Source organism: Barbatula barbatula (assembly GCF_947034865.1).
Source record: "Barbatula barbatula genome assembly, chromosome: 17".
NCBI lineage: Eukaryota > Metazoa > Chordata > Actinopteri > Cypriniformes > Nemacheilidae > Barbatula > Barbatula barbatula.
In genome coordinates this window covers 8758862-8780907 of record NC_136780.1, presented here as the reverse complement: position 1 = coordinate 8780907, position 22046 = coordinate 8758862, and the positions used below count along the sequence as shown (strand labels likewise).

Below are 22046 nucleotides of genomic sequence, written 5' to 3'. Positions count from 1 at the left end.
TAAAATCCAAACGTATACGGAAAGAGTACGTGTGTGCCTGTCGGTCTGCGGAAGGATAGTGACTTGAGATGTATAGTTGAGTCTGCATAATCTTGTGCGTGTTTGTATGAACTCGCGTCGCTGGTAATCGCCACGGATGCCGTAACCGCAGTAGAGCCAGAAGGCGGGGCTCCAGCTGGCATGTCACAGGCCGGTTAGTTTACCGTCTGCCCAGGCACAAGCGCTCTGAATCATCCAAAGATCCCCACACTCCAGTTTCTTGTAGATTGTTGAATGTTTGCCCACGTCTTAGTATGCGTGATCTGGATCAGTCAAATGCTTTGGCTCCTTTATGTGGGAGATATTACAAACTAAATATTTGCAGAGGTTGATGTTTGAAAGAGTCGTGTGTGTGTGTGGTATCAGACGTATGGGTAGCTGTTTTCTTGACTTACTGTTTTTGTCCACTCAAATGTATTTGGTGATTACCACTTCCTGTAGAGTGGCATTATAAGGAACAGCATGTCTGTTTCTTCCTCTGTGCCTTTTAGTTATCTCTTTCTCGGTCTTGAATATAACAACCACTCGGTTTCAAAACCTAGTAAGCTGCCTTGTTATCTGCTGCCTGGCTTAGAAGTTTATATAAAATGTACCAGGATGTTTTCTACATACTTTTATAACCAGCTGTGTGCTTGCAATACCTTACAAAGCTGCCTATGTAGGCAACTCACTAGGATCTGGAACAGAGCTAGCGTTCATAAATATTCCCATCAGCTGCTGATTTCTTCTCGGTTGATTTGACTTGGATCTGTTAAATCAGATCTCTGTCTCACCTAAACCTACTTTTAAAAAAAAGTTCCTGTACCAAATCCAAGACTGCTGTGCCACATGTACACTAGCCAATGAAAGGTGAGCGCTGTAATCAGCCCAATCAAATAATCAGGACTCAAGTTAGTCACCAGTGCAATTAGAGCTTGAGCACACAGGAACAAAGACCATTGTGTAAGACGAAGGGTTTGCGCAGCGTCTGCCACCACAAGCCGCTTTCCCTGCATCAGCTTTGGCTCGCTCCAGCCCGAGCACACTGATCGATTAGCCGTGGCTTTACCAAGACTTCTCATTTCCTGCCTTCCATTACTGTGCTCCATCACACCCGGCACTACTCAGCGGCCCATGCCGTAGCCTTGATGCTGGAATTAACCAGCCAACCAGGCCTGGTTCACATTTAAACACGCGCGCACCCCATTTTTCTCTGTGTATTCTGTATTGTACCTTAAAGGCCCTACAGCTTGTTTAGTTTATACATCAGTCTTGTAAACACGCGCTCTGTTCCGAAATGTAGTGAGCTGTCTACAAATCCAGTGTTTTATAGGCGTGCTTCAGACTCTTTTAAAGGTGAAGGCAATCTCATAATGCATTGTGACACCGTTAGAAAAACTTCAAGAAATTGAAATATCTAGTATCGACGGTTTCATCTTAACAACAACCAAACGTTACTGCGCATGCACATCCAATATTTTTAATTTAGACTCCGATACCAATCTGAACCGGTAGATGTCAATGTACCATACGGTTTGTTTAAATGCGAACATTTAGCGAATTGTTTATTTAACAAAATGAACATACAACAAAATTAAATGCCACGGTGCAACCATTGCCTGTGGATCAGCCCTTTTCACCTCACCATGATCCTGTCTGTGTTTATCTATGAATGCATGGCTGCTCCCCTCCCCGGCGAGTGAAACGACCCAGTCATTAGACCACACTAACAAGGCAGCACATTGTCTCTCTCTCTCCTTTCATTCAGGAAGCGCAGAGACATGAGCAGCGACTCAAGGCTAAACCGAGCCTGGTGCTTATGCGACTGATCCGCCATCGCACTCTCTACAGATTCAAGACTGGATAAGCTCACCAGCTCATGTGTTTTGCCTTTGTGCTCAAATGTTTGGAGATGTTTCACATTTCTGGGAGGCTGTTCCAGCAGCCTTGTGCTCGTGTAGTACATTATCTTACCGGCCGTGTGACAAGGTTGTGTCAGGGCAGTTGTAGAATTATGGAGTAACTCTATACTGTGACTGTGACCGTGGAGGTCAGGAACACAGATCTGGCGTCCCAAGAGCTCACAGGCATTTTCCTTTCTCAGTCGACGTGCCTCAGTCTATAAATCTACACTGTCAGCAGACATTTAGGGTTGGCACAGGCAGGTTTTAGATTAGATTAAACCCGATCCTTCATCTTGGGTAACATCTTAAGTCAGCAGTGGATTCAGCAGCTACAGTAAAAGGATTGTAGGATGGCTGTGATGTTTGTTTGTTTGTTGCCTCAGTGTTATTTCATAGTATCCCATGTTTATGTCATCACATTCGATTTAGATTCTGTTAAAACTACTTGTTGTTCTTTAATTTAATTTAGCAGTGGTATAGTAAACACCAGCTTTGAAAGCTTTTTGTGTGGGGCTTTGTAATTCAGTGTTATTGAAAGTTGTATTTATAACTGTTTATTTCCTTCTATTGTCTGGATTACTCTGAAACTGCAAGAGCACTTGGAAAATACTCCATTTGTGCTTTTTATAGACTACACTTTTATCATTCTGCTCATGTAAGAGATTTCTGTCTTTACATTATTTCCTTATTATGCAAGCATCAACAAAATATTATTTCCCTCAATTGTTACAATAACAACCATTTAAACACTAACACTTCCACCCATTCTTGCCTGGAGACTGCTGTCAATCATGTAGCATGTCTACCCCCTTCCTTCATGTCCAGCCCCTAGCATTTTAGTCAATGGGGGGAACGGTTCTGAAGGAGGGAAATGGAGGAGGGGAAATGAGGCAGTTACACCTGCTGTGTGTAGCAACCCAACACACGCTGTGATACACATCACAGCCACTGCCTCCTCATATCAAACACACCTGATGTGATATCCCCCAACGTCCAACTACAGGAAATAGCCTGCGAGATCAAGAATCTGGGCGAGGAAATAGACACGGAGATTATGTGAACAGCCGCCAGTCGAGTGTTTTAAAGTGCTTTGTTTTCGAGTGCGATTCGAGCTACAGGTCTAGTGGATCCGGCGGCAGAAGCAGGGAGATCTCAAGTAGCATTATTTGTACACCTTGCACGGTGTGCGTCACCTGGCGATGTACGTCTGCAGGTCTAAATGAATGCTAAGAATATATAGGGTTGTTTAAAGCTCCCGTTACAAATCATAATGTCTGCTGCTTACATAGCCTTTAAAGCCAAATGCTTAAAAATAAACGGCCACAAGTGACCCATTATAGTTGGTAACTCTGAGCCTTAAAATAGTACACAGACGATTCCAGTCGGGTTGAATAAATAGTCAATTAATATTCAATATTTCTCTCCGCTCTTATTATTGATACGCTTTAGTATCTTTGATGACTGCGTAATGTATATCTGCTTTTGAAACACACAGCGATGCTTTCAAATTCTGGTAGGTAGGCAGCACACAAAGTTTTGAAACGCAGCCTGCTTGTTTGGATTTGTCTCTCATGATGGGGGGTGCAGTTTTATCTTGGTTTTGTTACACTAAAAATCTCCCCCTTTGAACCGCTTAATGCTCATCGAATCCAATACAGAGAGCGGCTGACAGATGGGCAGACTTTGTTCAAAGTGAGTCGAGATTTAATATCTAAACAGCAGAGGGAGAGAGAGAGAGGCGCCCGGTGTTTAGCAGCATAAAGGTCCTGACTGTGCTGGCATCACAGCTGTGACTCCCGCCCGCTTCTCCCACCTCCCTCCCTCCATTTGTTCTTGTAGACAGGCGGAGGAGTAATCTGTACACAGGCTTTTGCAGGGGAGAAACATGTCATCAGCACTTGTTTACCATTATTAGTTTCAGTCTGACAGTGGCAGGGCAGCGCCATTGCTCTCCTTAAAAAAAAAGCTTACGCCAGAGGGAGGATTGAACTGCGAACTGGATGAGACGCACACATTCTTGAGTTTATAGAAATTCTGCATCAAAAACATGATTATACTACAGTTGGCATGTTTATTTACTACAAATGTGGTTGCTATAGAGAAACATTAGTAAAATTGCTTTTTGCACTAATTTACTATACAAATGTATAGTAAAATACAACGCAAGTCGCTTAAAAGCGTCTGCTAAATGCGTAAATGTAAATTGGTCAAAGATGTCAGTCTGGTGCACCCTTACATCTTAAGAGCATTTGCAGTGCTTTCTAATTGCTTTAATATGTTCCTCTGTCATGCTTCTGCTGCTGTTTATTTGTTAGCTTCATAAAGACATCTTTTCTTTTTCTTAAAAAGAACACCCACACAGAAGGCTACGTGTTTTTCCTCACACGAGACGTTTTTGTTCAACGGAGCTGTTTAAAGGCTTATAGGGATGTGTTTTTCTTTGTCGTTCACGCACATACAGATGTGAGCCGTGGTCCAGATGGAAGTGCTTGTGTGTGTAAGGAGAGGGCAGTGTCTGGTCTGTGTCTGAGAGGCAGTTAAAGAGAGAGCTAGAGAGCATTGGGCGGAACTGTCTCAGGCACATCCATCATGCAAGAGAAGAGTGAGCTCTTCCTGCCTGCCTGCTCCTCACTAATCATATCATGTTTGAAGAGAAGATTAGCTCGTAGCTCTGTCCCTTCAATGTCACAAACACAAAAACATCTAGACAGAGAAAAAAGAGAGTGTTAGAAGTGTCCTGGTTTTGTAAGACGCAATATTTGCTGTCAGAAATTGAGATTTGTGGGTGTTTTTTTACTTATGAGACATTTCCTCCAGGCTGTTGAGATTGAAACCGACCGCTTCGCTGTGAATTTAAGCACTCCGGTCAGATTTTTCACATGCCTGAACTGCAATCCAAGCCTTAATTCGAAGCCTAAATTCCATCCCATTGCCAAGTTTAGGAAACCACTTCCACATTGCCACTTTCTCCAGGAAGCTGAATCTCTGCTTTTCTTCAATCCCTGAGCTTCGGAGGAGCTTTTCATAGGAAACCCAATAGGTTCCGGTGCAACATGACAGAAAACACAACATAATAATTAAAAAATAAACACACATTTCCTGTTAATGTGCGCTAGGTGAATAGCTGAGGGGTCTGGTTTTGCTTTGCTGTGGGTTGGTTATATGAGAATAGCATGTGAGAACTGTTTCTTTTTTTACCTGAAAACCACGTGACCACATCATGCTGCTCTTGTTAACAGCTTTTGTGACAGTCACCATATTTAATGATTATGCCAAACCGAAAGAGACTAGCCAATAGCATGTAGCATCGGGCCTCAGAGGTGGGAGGTTTGGTCTCCATGTTGGTACCTTCAGCAATAGCACGTAATAAACCGTGACTAATTCAAATGCTGTGTGCGCAAGCATTCAGCTCGTGTAATTGTCCTCTCATTACCGCCTCGGTTCTTCGTCCAAGCATGGCTCAAGAGTCCGCTTCTGTGCGCACCTCTTTAATTCTCACATCACTAATGAATAGTCCTCGCACTCTTTACTCTGTGATGTGTGCCACACATGAGGTTATTATTAGCCTGGCGGCTCCCTGTAGAAACCCCAGCTGTTGGAGCTGTGTAACACCCCTGGAAGAGACTCCACCCTCCCCGTTCGCCCTCTGGCACTGCAGTCCCGACCAGACTCGTAAAGTCCAGCTTCAGCCTCTTTTAGCATTCTCACTGGACCTGCACACTGACTGCGCTGTAATTAGTGATGCCCAGTGTGTTCGTCTCGCCCTGTTTCTTCTCCCGTGTTTCTACCGATTCCCTCTCTTCTCTATTCTGCCCTCTTCAGGCTGTGATTGCGTCCTCCGTACAGAATTTTGGTTATATATGCACACTACACGTATATGTTTATATCTATATCTATAGGTGGGTTTGAGCTGTGCTGAGATCAGCCGGATGCGGAGAGACTCGGGGAGGGAGGGAATGATATGTGGAATGTCACTAATCAATTCAGCATTGTAATTGTAATGTGCTCCTCGCCTGTGCCTCAGCTCGGCTGCCTCTCTCTGCCTCAGACTGCTTATCTTGATAATTTGATTCTGCGTGGTGATCTGCTCAGTGTAACATGCAAACATAATTAGGGTCTGATAATGAAAGAGTCATTTCCAGCTCTAGAGCAGTAAAAGGAAAGGTCGCAAGATTCTGCATGCCGCATACACTCGTTGCAGTTTTTAGCAAATATGGATCTGCTTGGATGTCACAAATATCTCATATAGTGTAAGTCTGTGAAGCCTTTAGATGCATTATTGCTTCACGTTAACCTCTTTATAAAAACATCTGTGCTCTTTAGATCATTTTCTTTTTCTTGGAATCAGTGTTTTTTTAGGGTTTGTGTTCATTTCTCTAAATGAAGGTGGGAGTGCTGATACACTCCTTCGTGTTCTGCTTTCCATCTTCAGAGATAATGGTGAATTCAGCTTAACCAGGACAGTGAAAGCTCTGAAACGCCTAGAGGGAACACAGGTTGTCTCTCATTTGTAGCGTAACGGGCAATGACAACACCTCTGTTGACACACAGTTAGAGGCAGACCAGTGGAGAGATGCTTTTTAGTCTCATTCGAATGGGTTGCATTTCATCCATGCAGATCGTAACAGCAGCACATGTTTTGTTTAGATCTTTTTCACTCTCGCTTTTTGAAATCCAAACATTTGAACCCCTTTGACTTTTGTGGCAAGACGGAAAAGCCGCTGCCTGTTTGCAAATTCCTTTGTGGATAGGCTAGCACAACACACGTGTACGCTCGCACGCTCCCAGTGGTTTCCGCTGACCTCAGTGAAGGTAGCAGAAGTCTTGGAATTGTTTAACAATGAGCTCACTGCAAGCCCACCCCGTCTTTGACAACCCGGAGCTCTGCATCAAATACAAACATGCAATTGGCTTTCTGATCCACCCAGGATGTTTTTTGCACTAGGCTGGCACTTTGGCACACTAAGTCGTTATGGGCAATGTGGTAATCTGAAGTCATGTTAAAGATGACTGTGATTTCTGGCCGTAGCTCCGGGGATCTTGTCGCCAGCGTCTGCTGAACTGTGGTTTCTTTAATGTCCTTTTAAACATTTGAATGGCCAGTTGGGTCTGTGTGAGGGGATAATAAATATTTCATGTCAGGGAATAAAAAAAACAGTATTTTGCCCTTTTCTTCTCCCCTGCCCCTCTTAGAAGTGCCTTGGGGAGGTCTGGATGCATCTCAGTGCTGCCACTTGCTGGGCATTTTGGGGTATTGCAGAGACTAGGCACTGCATGCAGTCCCCTGATCGGACAGCGGGTGGCATTTCAAAGTGCAGCTGTAAGAGATCTGAGCTTCATTTGCTGTTTAGACAATGCTGGCCTGTTATTTTCAAGGCGTTAATAAAACTTGTACTTATCATGCGTTTTAAACAATAAGAGAACAACCTAGCTGCCTACATTTACACACTCCATGTTTACTCACCTCCTACCCACACATGATCATCGAGCTGTTTAATTCATTAAAGAATGAAATGCTTTCAATCCCCTTTTAATTGACTTTGTTCCACCCTGGGCTTTTGGCATAGAACGGGTGGAACTATAAATCCAGCCCCGTGTTTGCCAGGGGCCAATTTGTGATGCTATTAACAAACAAACGACGTCAGTTTATTTTATCAAATGTTTATTTTTCTTCCAGAGTAAACGGGACCATCTGTTAATGAATGTGAAATGGTATTACCGTCAGTCTGAGGTACCTGACTCTGTTTACCAGCACCTGGTGCAGGACCGAAACAATGAAAACGGTAAGAAAGCTCATGTGCGCGTCTGGCAGAAAATCCATCAAGAACTTCTTTTAAGAGTCTCTCTCACCCCATCATTTGTGTAACCACCTCTGGTTATTGGTTTGTAAAGTTTCATAGAAAACGGCATCTCTCGTAAATGAGGATTCAGGAAAAATGCAACCCTTCTGCCCTTGTTTCCCTGGTAACGCTCCCTCAAGAGCGACAGCGGGGCCGTGAAGTGCAAATAACTTTCAGTGTAATGTGCCCTCGGAGCACTCATTCTCCCGACTATCAGCAGCAAATCTGAGCTTGATACACACATCAGGGAGTAATAACAGGCTAGGGGCTCCTCTGGGCAGAGGCTTTGGCACTTTGATTTACACGGCACTCTAATAAAGCATTGAAGAAGGCTGGCATACTTGCCGGCCAGCCGGAGAGGAGCAGCCACCACCTGCTGCATCAGTGACCAGAAGATGTCCCTGCTTTAGACAGAGATGGATGCTCATCTTTTGGGATCTAAGAATGCTTTTAGTCGATTTTTCAGGAATATGTATGATAAGTCAAAGTAATTGATCCCACAATATGCAACCAGGACTGTCGCAACACTGAAATTGCAATACCAGTGACATTATGCAATCATCAATACCACAACAATACATTTTCTGCCTTGTATACTGTAAAATATAGATAATTACACAACTTGCCAAATTGATGTCCATTTTAACGTGATAACGAAGATTCTGTCATCATTTACTCACCCTCTGGGCATTTCAAACCTTTATGACTTTCTTCAACAGAACACAAAATAAGATGTGTTAAACAATTTGGTAACCGAACACCACTAGGCACCATTTACTTCTATTGTAAAGACACTAAACCAATGCAAGTGAATGGGGTCCAGTTAACAACATTTTTCAAAATATCTTCTTTTGTGTTCTGCAGAAGAAAGTAATACAGTTTTGAAATGACAAAATGGTGAGTAAATGATGACAATTTGACACTTCAGCAGTAATGCGGTTTCATAGCTTTGTAGGACTGTGTGCATCTGTCTGGTTTCTTTTGTGTCTCGCCTGCAGTTATAGTGTGTGCACATTTTTATTACGGAGAGTCTGGATGCCTCTCATGCTCTGTGTCTGTTTTCTCTCTCTCTCTCTCCAGACTCTGGTCGAGAGCTGGTTATTACGGATCCCGTGGTTAAGAGCAGAGAGCTCTTTATCTCCGACTACGTGGACACCTATCATGCTGCTGCCCTCAGGTAACGGACACAAAAAGTTGAACATGCATTACATCGAACTGTGATCAGGAATGAATGAATGTACCCGTACTGATTTACAGTTATTAATTATAGCCGCCCATACACATTATAGTCATGTACAAAAAACCTGATCTAAAGACGCTATAGGATATAGCTGTTAAGATGTTTACAACACAAGTGGCCATCTCAGAACAGGCTTCCATTTTACAGCGATTCTGCAGTCATATGTTATTTTGCGATGAGGCTCAGGAAAAAGAGGACAGGCATGCTTATTGTCAAGAAACCAGATCCGCTAGGTCTGTCTTTACCCATGTGATGCATTTTTTTCCCCCTTTCCTTCACTCTCTCTTAACTGAAACCATCTGGAGGCAGCACACTAAGCCACATCGCTGAACCACTGATTTCAGGGCAAATTAGCTGCAACTTCTGCTGCACAGAAAATCCTTTGATTTGACTTATTACAGGGCTTTAGATAAACTCTGTGAATTCCTCCAGCATGTCGTAATGCCTGCTCCAAACCTCATGTTCTTTTCATCTAATTAGGACACCATTGAGCCACCTTGAAAAGTACAAACAGTGATGCCTATTCTTTTTATATGCCCTGATGTTGAAGTGTAAAGTGCTGAAAAGGGGGAGAATATAAAAGAATGTCAATATTTGTGTTGAGGGATGGCACCCATGTCAACCGCCACATTTTGTTTGTCTAACGCAATGAAGGAAAGGGACATTAAATGTTATGAATATATAGCAGTACTAGGGTTTTTTAAAGAAACAAACACTATAATGGTGTTTCAGATGCTTTCAGTACATGTGGAAATGCATTTGCACCTTGAAATGAGACCCTTTGCTTGATTTTGCTTTGCAGGGGGAAATGTAACATTTCACACTTCTCTGACATATTTGCTGCCAGGGAGTTCAAAGCACGAATCGACTCTTTCTTCTACATCTTAGGATATAACCCAGAAACCAGGTGAGCCGACGCTGACATCAATAATAATTCCTTCTCCTCAGGCAAATGCTGTTCTAAGATCTCTGCATGTTGCAAATAGTGTACAAATAGAACTCTTATGAAAACCATTTCAGGGTTGCAGTTGAAGGATTTGTTTTATTTACTTCAAATAGTCCAGTAGGGGATGAAGGAACTTTGAATATTGATTTTGTTTGTTTACAATAGCACTCCACTTCCTGCCTTTGGAAAATTATTCAATTTTTTTGACGTTACATTGTAAATACAAAATCAACAGTAAAGCATAAAGAGACACCAATCTACTAAGTGAAGCAATTATCCAGCTGTTGTTCAGAATGTCAGATGAATATTTGATGGCTTTATTGTTGACATTTTATTGGAAGATTATACGTCTCTGTTTATCTTTTTATTGTTAATGGACTGTTTTTCCAGAATGAAGCCCAATCATTTTCAGAAAGGGATAAAAGTATAGATACATCTAAATTTCACAAGAAATAAAAAACGATACTATATTAAAGCGCTATTATTTGACATTACAATGTTTAAATACAAATTAACAATGCATTCATTCTGCACAATATTTGTTGCTTATTTACCCCTAGAAATTTCTGCATTAAAAAAAATAGTGCAAACATAAATATATATCAAACCATATGCAAAGGTTTGGTTGTGCCTTTAATATTCAAATGTGTTATACTGGAATAGATTTGTTCGATTCTACATGCCTTGTAAATATCAAAGGCAGGTGCAAAGGAGTTTGTGTATTCATATCAGGTTCTATCGGTAATGTTTGCATATTATATTATAATTAAATACATTTATTTATATATCGGAGGAGAACAAAATCAGCACCAGTATTGTTGTGCGACACATCGGATAGATGTCCGTACAAAATGATAATGACTAGGAAAACCTCCTGTTCCTTTGTGTATTAGAATCACCGCCTGTATTCCCGGTGTCAGACAAAAAGCAGGATTACAGTAGGAATCATTACCGCAGTCATGTGATACGGCAGTAATAATGTGCATTAGGTGCCTGTCGAGAGGACAGGGTGAGTTTGGGGGGATGGAAGATGCTGTGGCTGATACACAGGGAGCAATGCTCCACGGTTGCCGGTTGGAAGCCCCCTTCATGTGTCCCCCAGTCTATCGCCCTCTCGACTCCCTCCTCCCGCTTGTTTGGTGCGCAGCAGCACGGTGTGTGAGAGTGGGAGTAATGGGCTGTGATTCCTTTGCGCGCGCGCGCGCTCACGGAGGTCGCGGCACATGCTCAGTGCTGTCTGTCGGTACGGGAGAGCTGAGGTCACGGCACAAGCTCAGTGTAAAATATGCCCGTCTGAATGCACGAGCCTCCATTTTGAGTACCTACAAAAATAGGTGCGAGAGACTTTATTCCTCATACTGTCAAAACAAAACGGCAGCTCTGGCTGAGGTATGGACGACCTGTTCAGTCCGCGCAGGTACGTTTGCATGCTAGTCTTCGTACTGAGCGAGTCGCGTGTGAGCTGACATGTTAGATGTGCGTTTATGTTTGTATCAAATCTGTCCGTGCATTATATCGCGCTGACACTGCTGACCGGTGTGTGTGTGTTGCTGTCAGTAGCGTTAGCCGACTGTGCTAATGCGGGGTTCAGTGTGTGCTTGTATAAATACGCGGATTCATGCAGAAACAACAACATCTGTAGTCGCGCGACATGTCCGTTATGTCTAGTGATTTGACTTTGTTGTAACGGTCTAGACAGATCAACACGAGAGAGGCTGTCGTGACTTCGTTTATTAAACGGTTTTTTTGTGTGTTTGACGTAAGCAAAAGTGATGACATTGCGCAGGGAGAAGCCTTTGGACGCACTTTTAGACACTGAATGCAGAGATCCGTTGTGGTTATTTTAGTGGGTGTGTGAATAAAGTTGGGGCAGTCCAGTCGTTGTATTTAGCCACTGTTATGACCGTCGAAGAGCAGCGCAGTGATTGGATAATACTGATGGTGGGGCGGGGCCAGGCTTGATTGCTGTACGCGTGGTCGGGGCAGGATGTTGTGTTGATGTTGACATGTGCTGGAGGTGCTATTGTAATTAACACAGTCTTTAATAAAACTATTCATTATATCCAAAGTTCTGTCAGTACGCATCAATTTATTACCATAATGCTGTGCCTACCATAATAGAATATCGGTTTTTATGTTGTTTTTATGGCTTTGTGTTTAGGAACCACAACGAATTTCCACAAGGATATCTTTGTGCGATCTTAGACATTGTAACACACATCATAACTCAGGATCATGCTGATATTTTTTATTTGTCCGTCCAGTGCGATTTTCTGAACTTGTGGTTCAAAGGATGTCAAGCCAGGAAAGTTGCTTGTGTGATAAATGTTTGCACATGTTGCTGTTTTACTTGTATGTTAAGCCAGACTCACCTCGAGATAAAATGCTGAATTATACTTTGCTTTAGATAAATGTGTCACTTCATAATCTGGGCAAACCGTATGTATGTATATCCAACATTTTTATGTAGGTCAAAAACGTTTATATTGTATGTAAATTAACATGTAACAGGTAAGACTTATGAGGGAGACGCCTTGTCTAAAATGCTCTCCTAAAAAGGATTTTTATAAGAAGTTATGTTTTACTCTGAAAATAACCAATAAACCAGTTTTTTTTATTCTGGTTCTAGTTATTTCAGTTTTTTATTATAGCAATGTGTAATAGTTTACAGGGTTTTATTTAAATGCATCTGAAAAGTATAGTTTCATATTTGTCTCTATATTCTGGAAGTAGGTGAAATAGTTTTTGTCTGGATGCAGGTATGCGGTTTAACTCCGGCTGTGGCAGCAGTCCTCTGATCATTCCCTTCAGCTCTTATGTGTTGTGCTGCCTTATTCAGACCCTTTAAATAAATGCAGAGCCTGCAGAATGTTTAGGAACCTGGCCGAGAGATTTCTCCCCCTCCACTATCATCTCACAGCAGATTCAGTTTCAGTCAAGATGCAATATTGCTTGCCCGGCTATTTATTTGACGTGGATGTCTTTCATCCTGAAGGTCCCATTAAAAAGCCTGCATTAAAAGCCTCTTTCAGCCTGGGTCTGTCTGCCATATTTGTTTCAGTATGGAATTTCCTCCATTGACAGATCTTGTGTTTTTTGGTCAGAGTTGAGCGGATCGTGCACGAGGGAGAGAGCGGTTATTTATGAAATGTACCCAGAAGAGGGGGATGTGATTTGAGGCCCTCACCTCTCCTCACTTTGCAGCCAGGTTTGGGCAGCCAGCCCGGCGGTGGAGTGAGAGCTGCTCTGGACGCAAATCATAGTGACAGTTTCTGGGCCCTGCTCTCTTGCTATATGAAAATCGCGCTGTTGCCATGGAAACAGAGCGGGGAAGGCTTTTCAAAGGGAACATCTTGTCATTTTCTTTAATCCATTGCAGCTGGAGATCGGAACACTATTATTAAATTGTAGTTGCCATGGTTACTGCCATGGGTTTGTAGCAGAAGCCATTTCAGAGCTCCTCTCCCCCCTTATCATCTGGCCTTTTGGGGGCTTTTGTAGTGCACCTCAACAGAAACAATGAGAAACATCAACTCCCCACCTTTTGTGCTTCTGTCGGATCTGTTGGTTTAAATTCACACCATTTCCGCTGGCTCTATTGAGTTTTCATGTGTCTTTTGCATTAATGAATATTTTATTATTTTGGTAGAGATGTATAATGCACTAAAAGCACGGTCAGGGCGTTAATGTTTTTAGACACTGTAGAATCTGTAAATTAAAGGGATGTTGTAGTGCAAGAATAGAAAATCTGGGCTTTTAATGCTAATACAGATTTAGCTAAAAGTAACCGCAGATCTCTCGTATGAAGCAAGGAATTCAACCGTAGTTGCATGTGGTGTTCCTTACGTGAACAGAAAACAGCAATACACCATTCATGATGGAAAAACTTGCTCATCAGTTACATGACTCAGTATTTTCTTTCTCTCTCAGGCGATTAAACAGTACGCAAGGGGAGATTCGAGTTGGCCCCAGTCACCAGGTATGTCTTCACTCTACCAATACTCACCATGATATCTGAAACCTTCTCCCGCTGTTTACAACCATGCTTATTAAAAGCTTGTTGTGCGTACCTTAAACTTATATTAGGAAAATGTTTATTGACAAGCGCAATGACTGCTGTACTTTGGTCGGCTGGACGTTCCACCTAAACCGGGACCTTAAGTCCATTCCAACAGATTGTTGGTGGTTAATGATTTTTCAGGGCCCGTATGGAATAGTGTGTTTGGAAATTGGCTGCTCTGAGGGTGTGGGATTTATTAGACACATTAAGCAGTGTTTTATGGGAATAAGGAATGGTCACAGTGGTCTGAAATTGAAGGAAGGTCGCTGAAGAAGATGGCACATGGTGAAAAAACCAAGCACCACCAGCTATTAATGTCAGATTATTTATAGTGTATATCGTCCCAAAGATCTGTTAAGAGTTATCATGTGGAGAGGAACCAGCAGCAGGACCTCTGCCCAGGGTTACTTAAAATGACTTTAGATGAAGTTTGTGGTGATAAAGCTCCACAGAGCCGAGCATTACAGGCTGGCCACCACAGATATTGATCCAACCCAAGATGGAAGATCTAGAGAACTGAGAGTTAGTTATATGTTAGAAAATTACTTGTGGTTTGCTCTTTCATTTCAGTCCGAATGATTGACTTGATCGCACAAATCGTCTTGTTAACCTAGCATCTTAACTGTGAGTTTAAATATGTGGCCTGTACACATTAGGCGAAGCTGAATAACATTTTGTCACCACCTCATTTATACAAGCGAGGTCTTTTAGGATATTAATCACTCATGATTGTTCGCACCCCTCCTTCACCCTGATACATCAGAGAGATTAAATGAATTTGAAAATTGATATTTAGCACTCACTGCTGGTGCTATTTTGGTTGTGACAGCAGCTGACTCTCTCATCTATGCCAAATTAGGCCAAGCTGCCAGAGCTCCAACCCTTTCCCTCTCCTGGAGGTCAAACAGTGACAGAGAATGAGGAGCTGGTTTGGATGCCTGGGGTCAACGACTGCGACCTGCTCATGTACCTGCGGGCAGCCAGGTAAGCCCCACATACATCATGTCTCTCACAATTCAAGTTGTGCGCTACGTGTAGTTGCCAGTGTTAACTTTCTCAATCTTCTGGTTGTCAGGAGCATGGCTGCATTTGCGGGGATGTGTGATGGGGGGTCAACGGAGGACGGTTGCCTCGCCGCCTCGCGGGACGACACTACACTTAACGCATTAAACACTGTAAGTTTACAAGCACTGCCTGCACTATGCCTCACAAGACCACAACTGAACTTTACTCCAGCGGCTGTATTTCATTTTTTTAATAAGGACTATTAGTAGTGGTAATAAACAGAACTGAGAATAGCGAAGATGAAAAATACATGCTTCCTTAAAGAGCTAATCTAACATTTCGCTGCTCTCCTTCTGAAACCTTGTATCTCCATATTTCAGTATTCTTTTGTTGCCAAAAATCATGATTTTTATTCACAAGTTGTTTGTCTCTGGGTTTTGATAATAACAAACCAATAATAAGTAAAAAGCACTGTGACAACTATGTACGCAGTACACTATATAAATATTTGTATTTCCTTTTTCTGAAAAACATTGGACATCCAAGGTTTTGGATGGACAGCTATGATTTGTTTATGAGAAAGGTGATTGGCTTCCATGAAAAAACATACATTTTAAACTTATAACTTTACTTGCAGTGCGTTTCAGCTGTTTATTTTAATAATACATTTTTGACTTTGCCAATGTCTCAAACTGGGATTTATTGGTAATTGCTTTAAGCAGATTGGATTCTTTGAAATAGCTACAAAACTGCTCAGTGCTCAGCATTATTGATTCACAGTGTGCACTGACAATGCCATAAATTCGATCAACATAGCAATATGAAAGTATTTTTTTATCAAAGTATTCTGAAAGTGTTACATTTGTCATGTATGTTATTATAGCTAAATTTCCTGATGACATCACAAGCTTTCAAATGATGCTTATTACAGAGCACCACTGTTTAAATCTAGTATTAAAGAAGGAGCTGTATCTCTGTTACATGTTAAAACCATTATAAGTTGTACAAATCATGTTTTATGTCCTTCAGTTACCTATAGGATCAGAATACGAGTTAAAAATACTCAGCAGTGTAGCTTTAGAAAGTCATTGTTAAATTGGAGAAGCAGTCTCATCTCAAGCAGTATCATATGACTCATTCTAATCCTCACAATAAAACGCAGCTGCTGAAGACATTTCTGATCAGCCCCTTTTATAAACTGAGATAATTCAGTCCTTGTGCATTTTTGTTTTGCTATTATCAATATTTATTGTTGTTTAACTGTAGTTATTCAGTAAAAACGCAGATCGTTTTTACCAGGCACATTAGTCACTATTACAGAAACCATAAAGCGTTGAATATGTCCAAGCCATAAAAAGATCCAGGCAGAGCTCAGGCAGCGGAGCACTTTAACAGAAAAACCACTGGCTTCAGGAAGAGCCATTTTCTAGAACTAATCTTTGGGCAGTGAAGCTCTTGAGGAAATAGGTTTAGCAGAACTCTGTGTTCAAACTGAGATTAAAAGGAGGATTTTGTGGCTTGAATATCTTCCATTAGTTATTTTCTCTTTGGTCTTCACTGTATGGTCTTTCGTGACATTGAAAGTGACTTGTGTTCCCCAAGTGCACAATACGTCAGTGACCGTACCAGCTATCATTTTAGCTCACATCAATACTTTCGGCACATTTACTTCTACTCCAACATCTTAGTACTGCTAGTAAAACCCAATTTGTCCTGGCCAATTAAGCGTGTATTGCCAAAGAGACACAGAGAAAGATGTTCCAGGCAGGCTTCATGGGTAATTGTCAATGATAAAAATAACGTTTTTACCCTCCCAGTTCTTCACATTCTCAGTGTGCACCACAGGCTGCGGCTCCATGAACGACACTCAAAACATGCTTGTAAACTGGTGTTGAAGAGCTCCTCGGTAATGTCTGAGGTGGGAGATGTCTGAACACGAGGGGTGTAATTCACAGCTTTATTAATCCGTGGCAGACTTTGATAGCTGAGCTGTTGTGCAAAGCTGGCGGTCAAGTTAGAGTACAATATACCAATGGTTTGAGGAACAGCTAGATATGCTAATGCCACCCTAGAGAGGCAGACAGCCTGCGAGTTATCAAACAGGTTCTTCCCTTTGTCTTCGCTAACCTTACAAAAAGCATAGAAAGGAAGAAAAATCAGCAAACACGTTCGACAAATGAACCTGAAATGCAGTAAACATGACATTTCCATTCTGAGAAGGGATATGCCGAGAATTAATGCGATCGGCGGTTCAACGTTTCCTGACCTTTTTCAACTCATCTGCAATTCCAATGTGTTTAGACTGACTCGTGCCTCAGTCAGGTACCTGCTTGCCTTTGACAAGCTGCTTTGTTGTAGCCCTGTTAACAATGACTGTTGATGTTGAGTTGTGCGTTAAGCATCCAATTAGAAACCAGACCTGATATGTCTCCAGTGGAATGAAAATGATTTAATGCTTCACTTTCAGCCAGATGTTGTGGATATTAAAGATGAATGAATAAGTTCTGTATTCACATTTTTACATAAACAAAACTCATCTGGGAAATGTGATGCCTTTGAATGGTGATTGACGTTAGTTTGTGACAGAATAGCTCACTGTTGAGTGCTAGTCAAATAAGGAGCTTGTCTGGATGAGGAGCTGGTGTTTTGGTGTCTTCATCTGGATGTTTGCGTGGCTGTTTTTTTGGCAGGGTATCATTTGAGGTTATTTCAGTTCACACTGCCTGCTCAATACTTAATTGCTTTCAGGTTTCCAGCCCAGCTGTCCAAACTCACCCTATTTGACACATTTATGGGGAGATATTCAAGCTGTCTTTACACTAGGGAAAAATTAGCCCACAATGCTTTGTAAAGTCATCCCACCGTTATTTTCCAACATTGATTTTTTTTATAAAACTTAACTACATTTTTCAATAGTAACCAGTACTGATGTAGCATAGCAAAATGTGGCACGTTGTTTGCACATTTGTGCTGATCAAAATAGCATTGCATTGAATATAAAATATATAAATTTGTAAGACTCTGTTTGATCTAAAGAGTTTGCTTGGGTGAGTTATATCACTGATTCCTTTTTTGTAAATCATTTTCGAAGTCCTTTGATGATGAATTTCATGACTGATTTTGATGAAATTTTTCCCTCTTGTTTTGCACAGCTTCACGAGAGCAGCTATGATGCCGGAAAAGCCTTGCAGCGGCTGGTGAAGAAACCAGTGCCAAAGCTCATCGAGAAGTGCTGGTCAGAAGATGAAGTGGTGAGTGAAGGAGTTAACTTTGTCTTTGTGAAGAAAGAGCCCATAATCCCTCTCGTTTCTGGTTCTTTAATGTCCAGTGAAAAAGCACTAGAGTTCCAACCCATCCAGCAGAACCGGGCAGCTGCATCCTGTTTATGGCCTCAGGGATAAATCTTCTCTTTGAGGTAGAGACGGAACGAACAAGCAAAGGACGGGAAACAAAGTCTTGGTCGGCTTGTGCTAGCGTTAGGAATAAAATTTCATCTTGGAGGCAGAAAGCTGTGTGTTGCAAACAATAGTTTTAAAGATTTACAGCGTCGATAACTGCCTGAAAAGTGACTTGTACGCTTACCTTGAATCTTCAAAGGAATTGATGTAAAGCCATGAAGTCCAGTTTAAAAGCCCTGGGCAAACATTTAATTGCGCAAGATATTTTTACATGTTTTCACAGCCCACGCCCAGTGTCCTTAAATGAACTATGTTTCTCAACCTGCATTTTGACTTTTAAGAGCTTGCTGCAAAACTCATAAATATTCAAAAAGTTGGAGATACCCAAATATTTTCTAGGCTGTGGTATGTAGGTCCCTGTGGTATGTTTGCCGGTGTATATATATCGTCTACAGATTGTCTATCAGCAGAATTGTGAAAATAAGGGTTGTCATAATGGTATCAGCAAACTGTTAAAGATCAGTTAGATTGAGTATTGATTCGCAGTGGCGAGTTTAACCCGAGTGCACTGTTGTTTTGTAACATGCTGAGAAACACAATTGAAAATTGAAGAGTGTCTATAAAGAATAATAGACACGCTGAATAGATACCAAATGAGAACGGGTCTCCATTACACCGCTGTTTGTATTTTTCTCTGTGATGTGCATGCACCCCTAAGGAAGTAGTTTTAAGGTGCCGCCCCTCCCCGTCTGTAACCCGGCCAGGGCACCGCAGCACCATCAAGGACACCACTCCCCACGATCTGATTTCAAGTTGTGCTTACACAGCCCAGAAGCCTTGAGGGACAGGTGTAAATGTACCCCTGACCTTGGATGCCCACACCGGCCCCGCTGCTCCTCATTTATTTTTCATCTCTCGCTTTCTATCTTTCTTCCAACCGCTCACTCGGCCCTCAGGTCGGCCGCCTCATTATTCCTGCACTTTTTCCGACGCTCCTTTTTGAAATGTGAATAAAAGTGACAGCCACTGCCACAGAAATGACAGAATCATCCTCAGTTCAGGGTCACTTGTCACCCGTCTCCCTCGGATGCTCACCACTCTTCAGTGCCTCTTTCCTCAAGTAGCCTGCAGCTGTTTGAGCTGCAGAAAGAGCGAGCGTGCCATTCTATTTCTTTACCCGTTTTAGAGCTCAGTCTGTGATTTAGTTTGTAAAACTAAGTAAATGTTGTAAAATAAAGGCATATATTCTGTCACTATTTTCTTACCCTTAAGTTCCAAACTTGTACAAATGTCTTTGTTCTGTTGAACACACAGAACGATACATGGAAAATTGTTATCTCCATAGAAACAAACTGATTGTAAATTTTTTTGTTCTGTTGAACACAAAAGAAGATATTTTGAAGAATTTAGGAAAGCAAACTGTTCTGGGGCACCTTTGACAGCCATTGTAATTTCCAACTATGGTAGTCAATGGGACCCCTGAACTGAAAACTGCTAACATTCTTCCAAATATCTTCCTTTGTGTCCAGCAGAACAAAATCATTTATAAAGGTTTACAACTTGAGGGTAAGTAAATGATGACAGAATTTAAATTTTTGGGTGAACTATCCCTATAAATACGTGTCATGCTTTAATCTTAAAAGACGACTGAGACATGCAGTACTCATTTTTGATGGAGAATTCTTTTAACTTTAACAGTCAGTCTTTGAGCAAGCTTATATTGTCCAAAAATGCTGTCTAGGCAGGGTACTCAAAAGGTTTTCAGACATAGCCAAAGAGAGAAAGAGAGAACATAAGTGTTGTATTTCAGTGCGTCACAGGTTGACGAATGACATGTAAAGCTCCTGATAGCTGAGCGACCTGGCAAGACTGCGGCCCCCCAGTGGCGAGCAAAGAACCCTGCAAGTTATCTTCAGCCAAATACCTCCCGCTCTTTACTATTTATCCCAGTGCATTGAAAAAAAGGCCGGTGGGGCAAAGAAGAATGTATAACACCTCCCATAGTATAGAGCCAGACTCTTTTCCTGCGGACGGCGCAACCGGCAGCCCACCCTGAAAATAACTCGCTTGTTATATGTTCCCCATTGCTGGGCTATTTCAGGTTTATTGTTCGCAAAGTTTAGTCATCGGTGCCTAGATTAACAAGACTTTATAGTCGTGCGAGTCGAGCAGGCAGGAAGGGTGTGTGGGAGATTTCCTGTCACCTTTGGTTTTACTCGGAGCACAAGAAAAGCTGTGGTTTCGTTGAATCGATGCATATTTATAGCTTGAAGCGCTTAGCAAATGTCTAAGTGGCGGCGACGGCCTGATATAGAAAGATTTTTGAGCATGCGCTCATATTAATATGACTTATGTCCTGCCTTTTGATAGTTATTTTTTCTGTTGTGGTTTCGATGTTATGTAAGGCTTAAATGGACAGGATGTGGGCTGGCTCTCATCTCTTTTTGTGGTTACTTTGTGTGCGAGTGTGTCACAATCGTTGCCTTCATGTCAAATCATATTTGTGTACATATCACAGACTGTAATTTTATACTCTCCTCCATTTTGCTCATAGCGGGTTGGCCACGGCAAAAGGCCAAGCACACTGATTTCATAAGACCCCCGTGTGTTTGTACCAGAGTTAAATGTTAGGCATTCTTGGTATTTTAAGACTGCCAGTTCTCTGAATGCCTGTGTGTGCGTTTGTGTTGGACACGCTTAGTGTGTTTTGTGCGGAGTGGCCTGACACCATCTGTTTGTACATGCTTCAATGATGTTAACCAGTTTTACAGCTTTTAACAATTATGATTTAAGCAGGAAGTCCGCACACGTCACAATAGCCTTTTCAGCTTTATTCCCTTCTCCCCTCTCTCGATTACAATGGCGTACTGTCAAGAGAAAGAAAGAGAGAGCAAAACCAGCGTGCTGGAACAATTTTTGACAGAAAAGAAGCCTGTTGTTTCGGTAGAGCGGGCGGCTGGTGACTTGGTAGCGCTCGCCTCCCCCTCTCACCCCTCCTCCACTCGCCCCTCGCTCTCCCCCCTTCCGTCCCTCCCTCGTCTGCCCTGTTGCCTAGCAACGGAGGGCCGGAGCAATCGTAGCCGAGGCAGAGCAATTCAGGCAGCAGATTGGTGGATGATTTATTAGTCGCGCTGAGAAAGCAGTGAGCCCAGGCAGCTGAAATGGAGCCTTAAAGTGGAGCCAACATGCGGAGCGGAGCGGAGCGGAGCGAGAACCAGACGGCCATGCACGAAGCCGCCTGCCCGCCGTGCACTGTAAATATTATAGTAGCGGAAACATAATTAGAGTGACATAATCAGGCCGCCCTGGCATGTGTAATTGATTTTTGTCCTGCCGGTTGGATTTGCAGACCTCAGATAATGAAGGCAGGCTATGACCCCGACGCAAGTTAATGTGTTAAATAAAATATGCACGGGTGTGGACCTTAGACCTGTGGTCATTGGGCTGAAGATTCATTAACACATTATCTGTGTAAGAGGTCGTTTGTTCTGTGTGGTCTTGTTGACTGGTGGTTGTTGTCACCCTTGACCCACAATGCCATGTGCCCTTTGGTGGAAACATACATGCTTTTAATGACTATTTTCATATATTTCCAATTTGTCTTTTTAGGTACTGCACAAAATACAACAATAAAA

General features: G+C 42.2%; 1 protein-coding gene across 4 annotated transcripts in view; it reads left to right on the top strand.

Annotated features, from left to right (window-relative positions):
* The window catches only part of rerea (arginine-glutamic acid dipeptide (RE) repeats a), an 84058-nt gene that overhangs the window by 42912 nt on the left and 19100 nt on the right, over positions 1–22046 (top strand). For 2 of the 4 annotated variants that reach the window (XM_079478524.1, XM_079478523.1), the window contains exons 4-10: positions 7600–7705; positions 8843–8939; positions 9805–9909; positions 13879–13927; positions 14868–14992; positions 15084–15183; positions 18166–18264. In XM_079478524.1, coding sequence (XP_079334650.1) covers positions 7600–7705; positions 8843–8939; positions 9805–9909; positions 13879–13927; positions 14868–14992; positions 15084–15183; positions 18166–18264 — 681 coding nt within the window. Of the gene's footprint in view, positions 1–7599; positions 7706–8842; positions 8940–9804; positions 9910–11158; positions 11366–13878; positions 13928–14867; positions 14993–15083; positions 15184–18165; positions 18265–22046 lie in introns of those variants that run through there. The other 2 variants (XM_079478525.1, XM_079478526.1) reach the window with 1 other exon arrangement.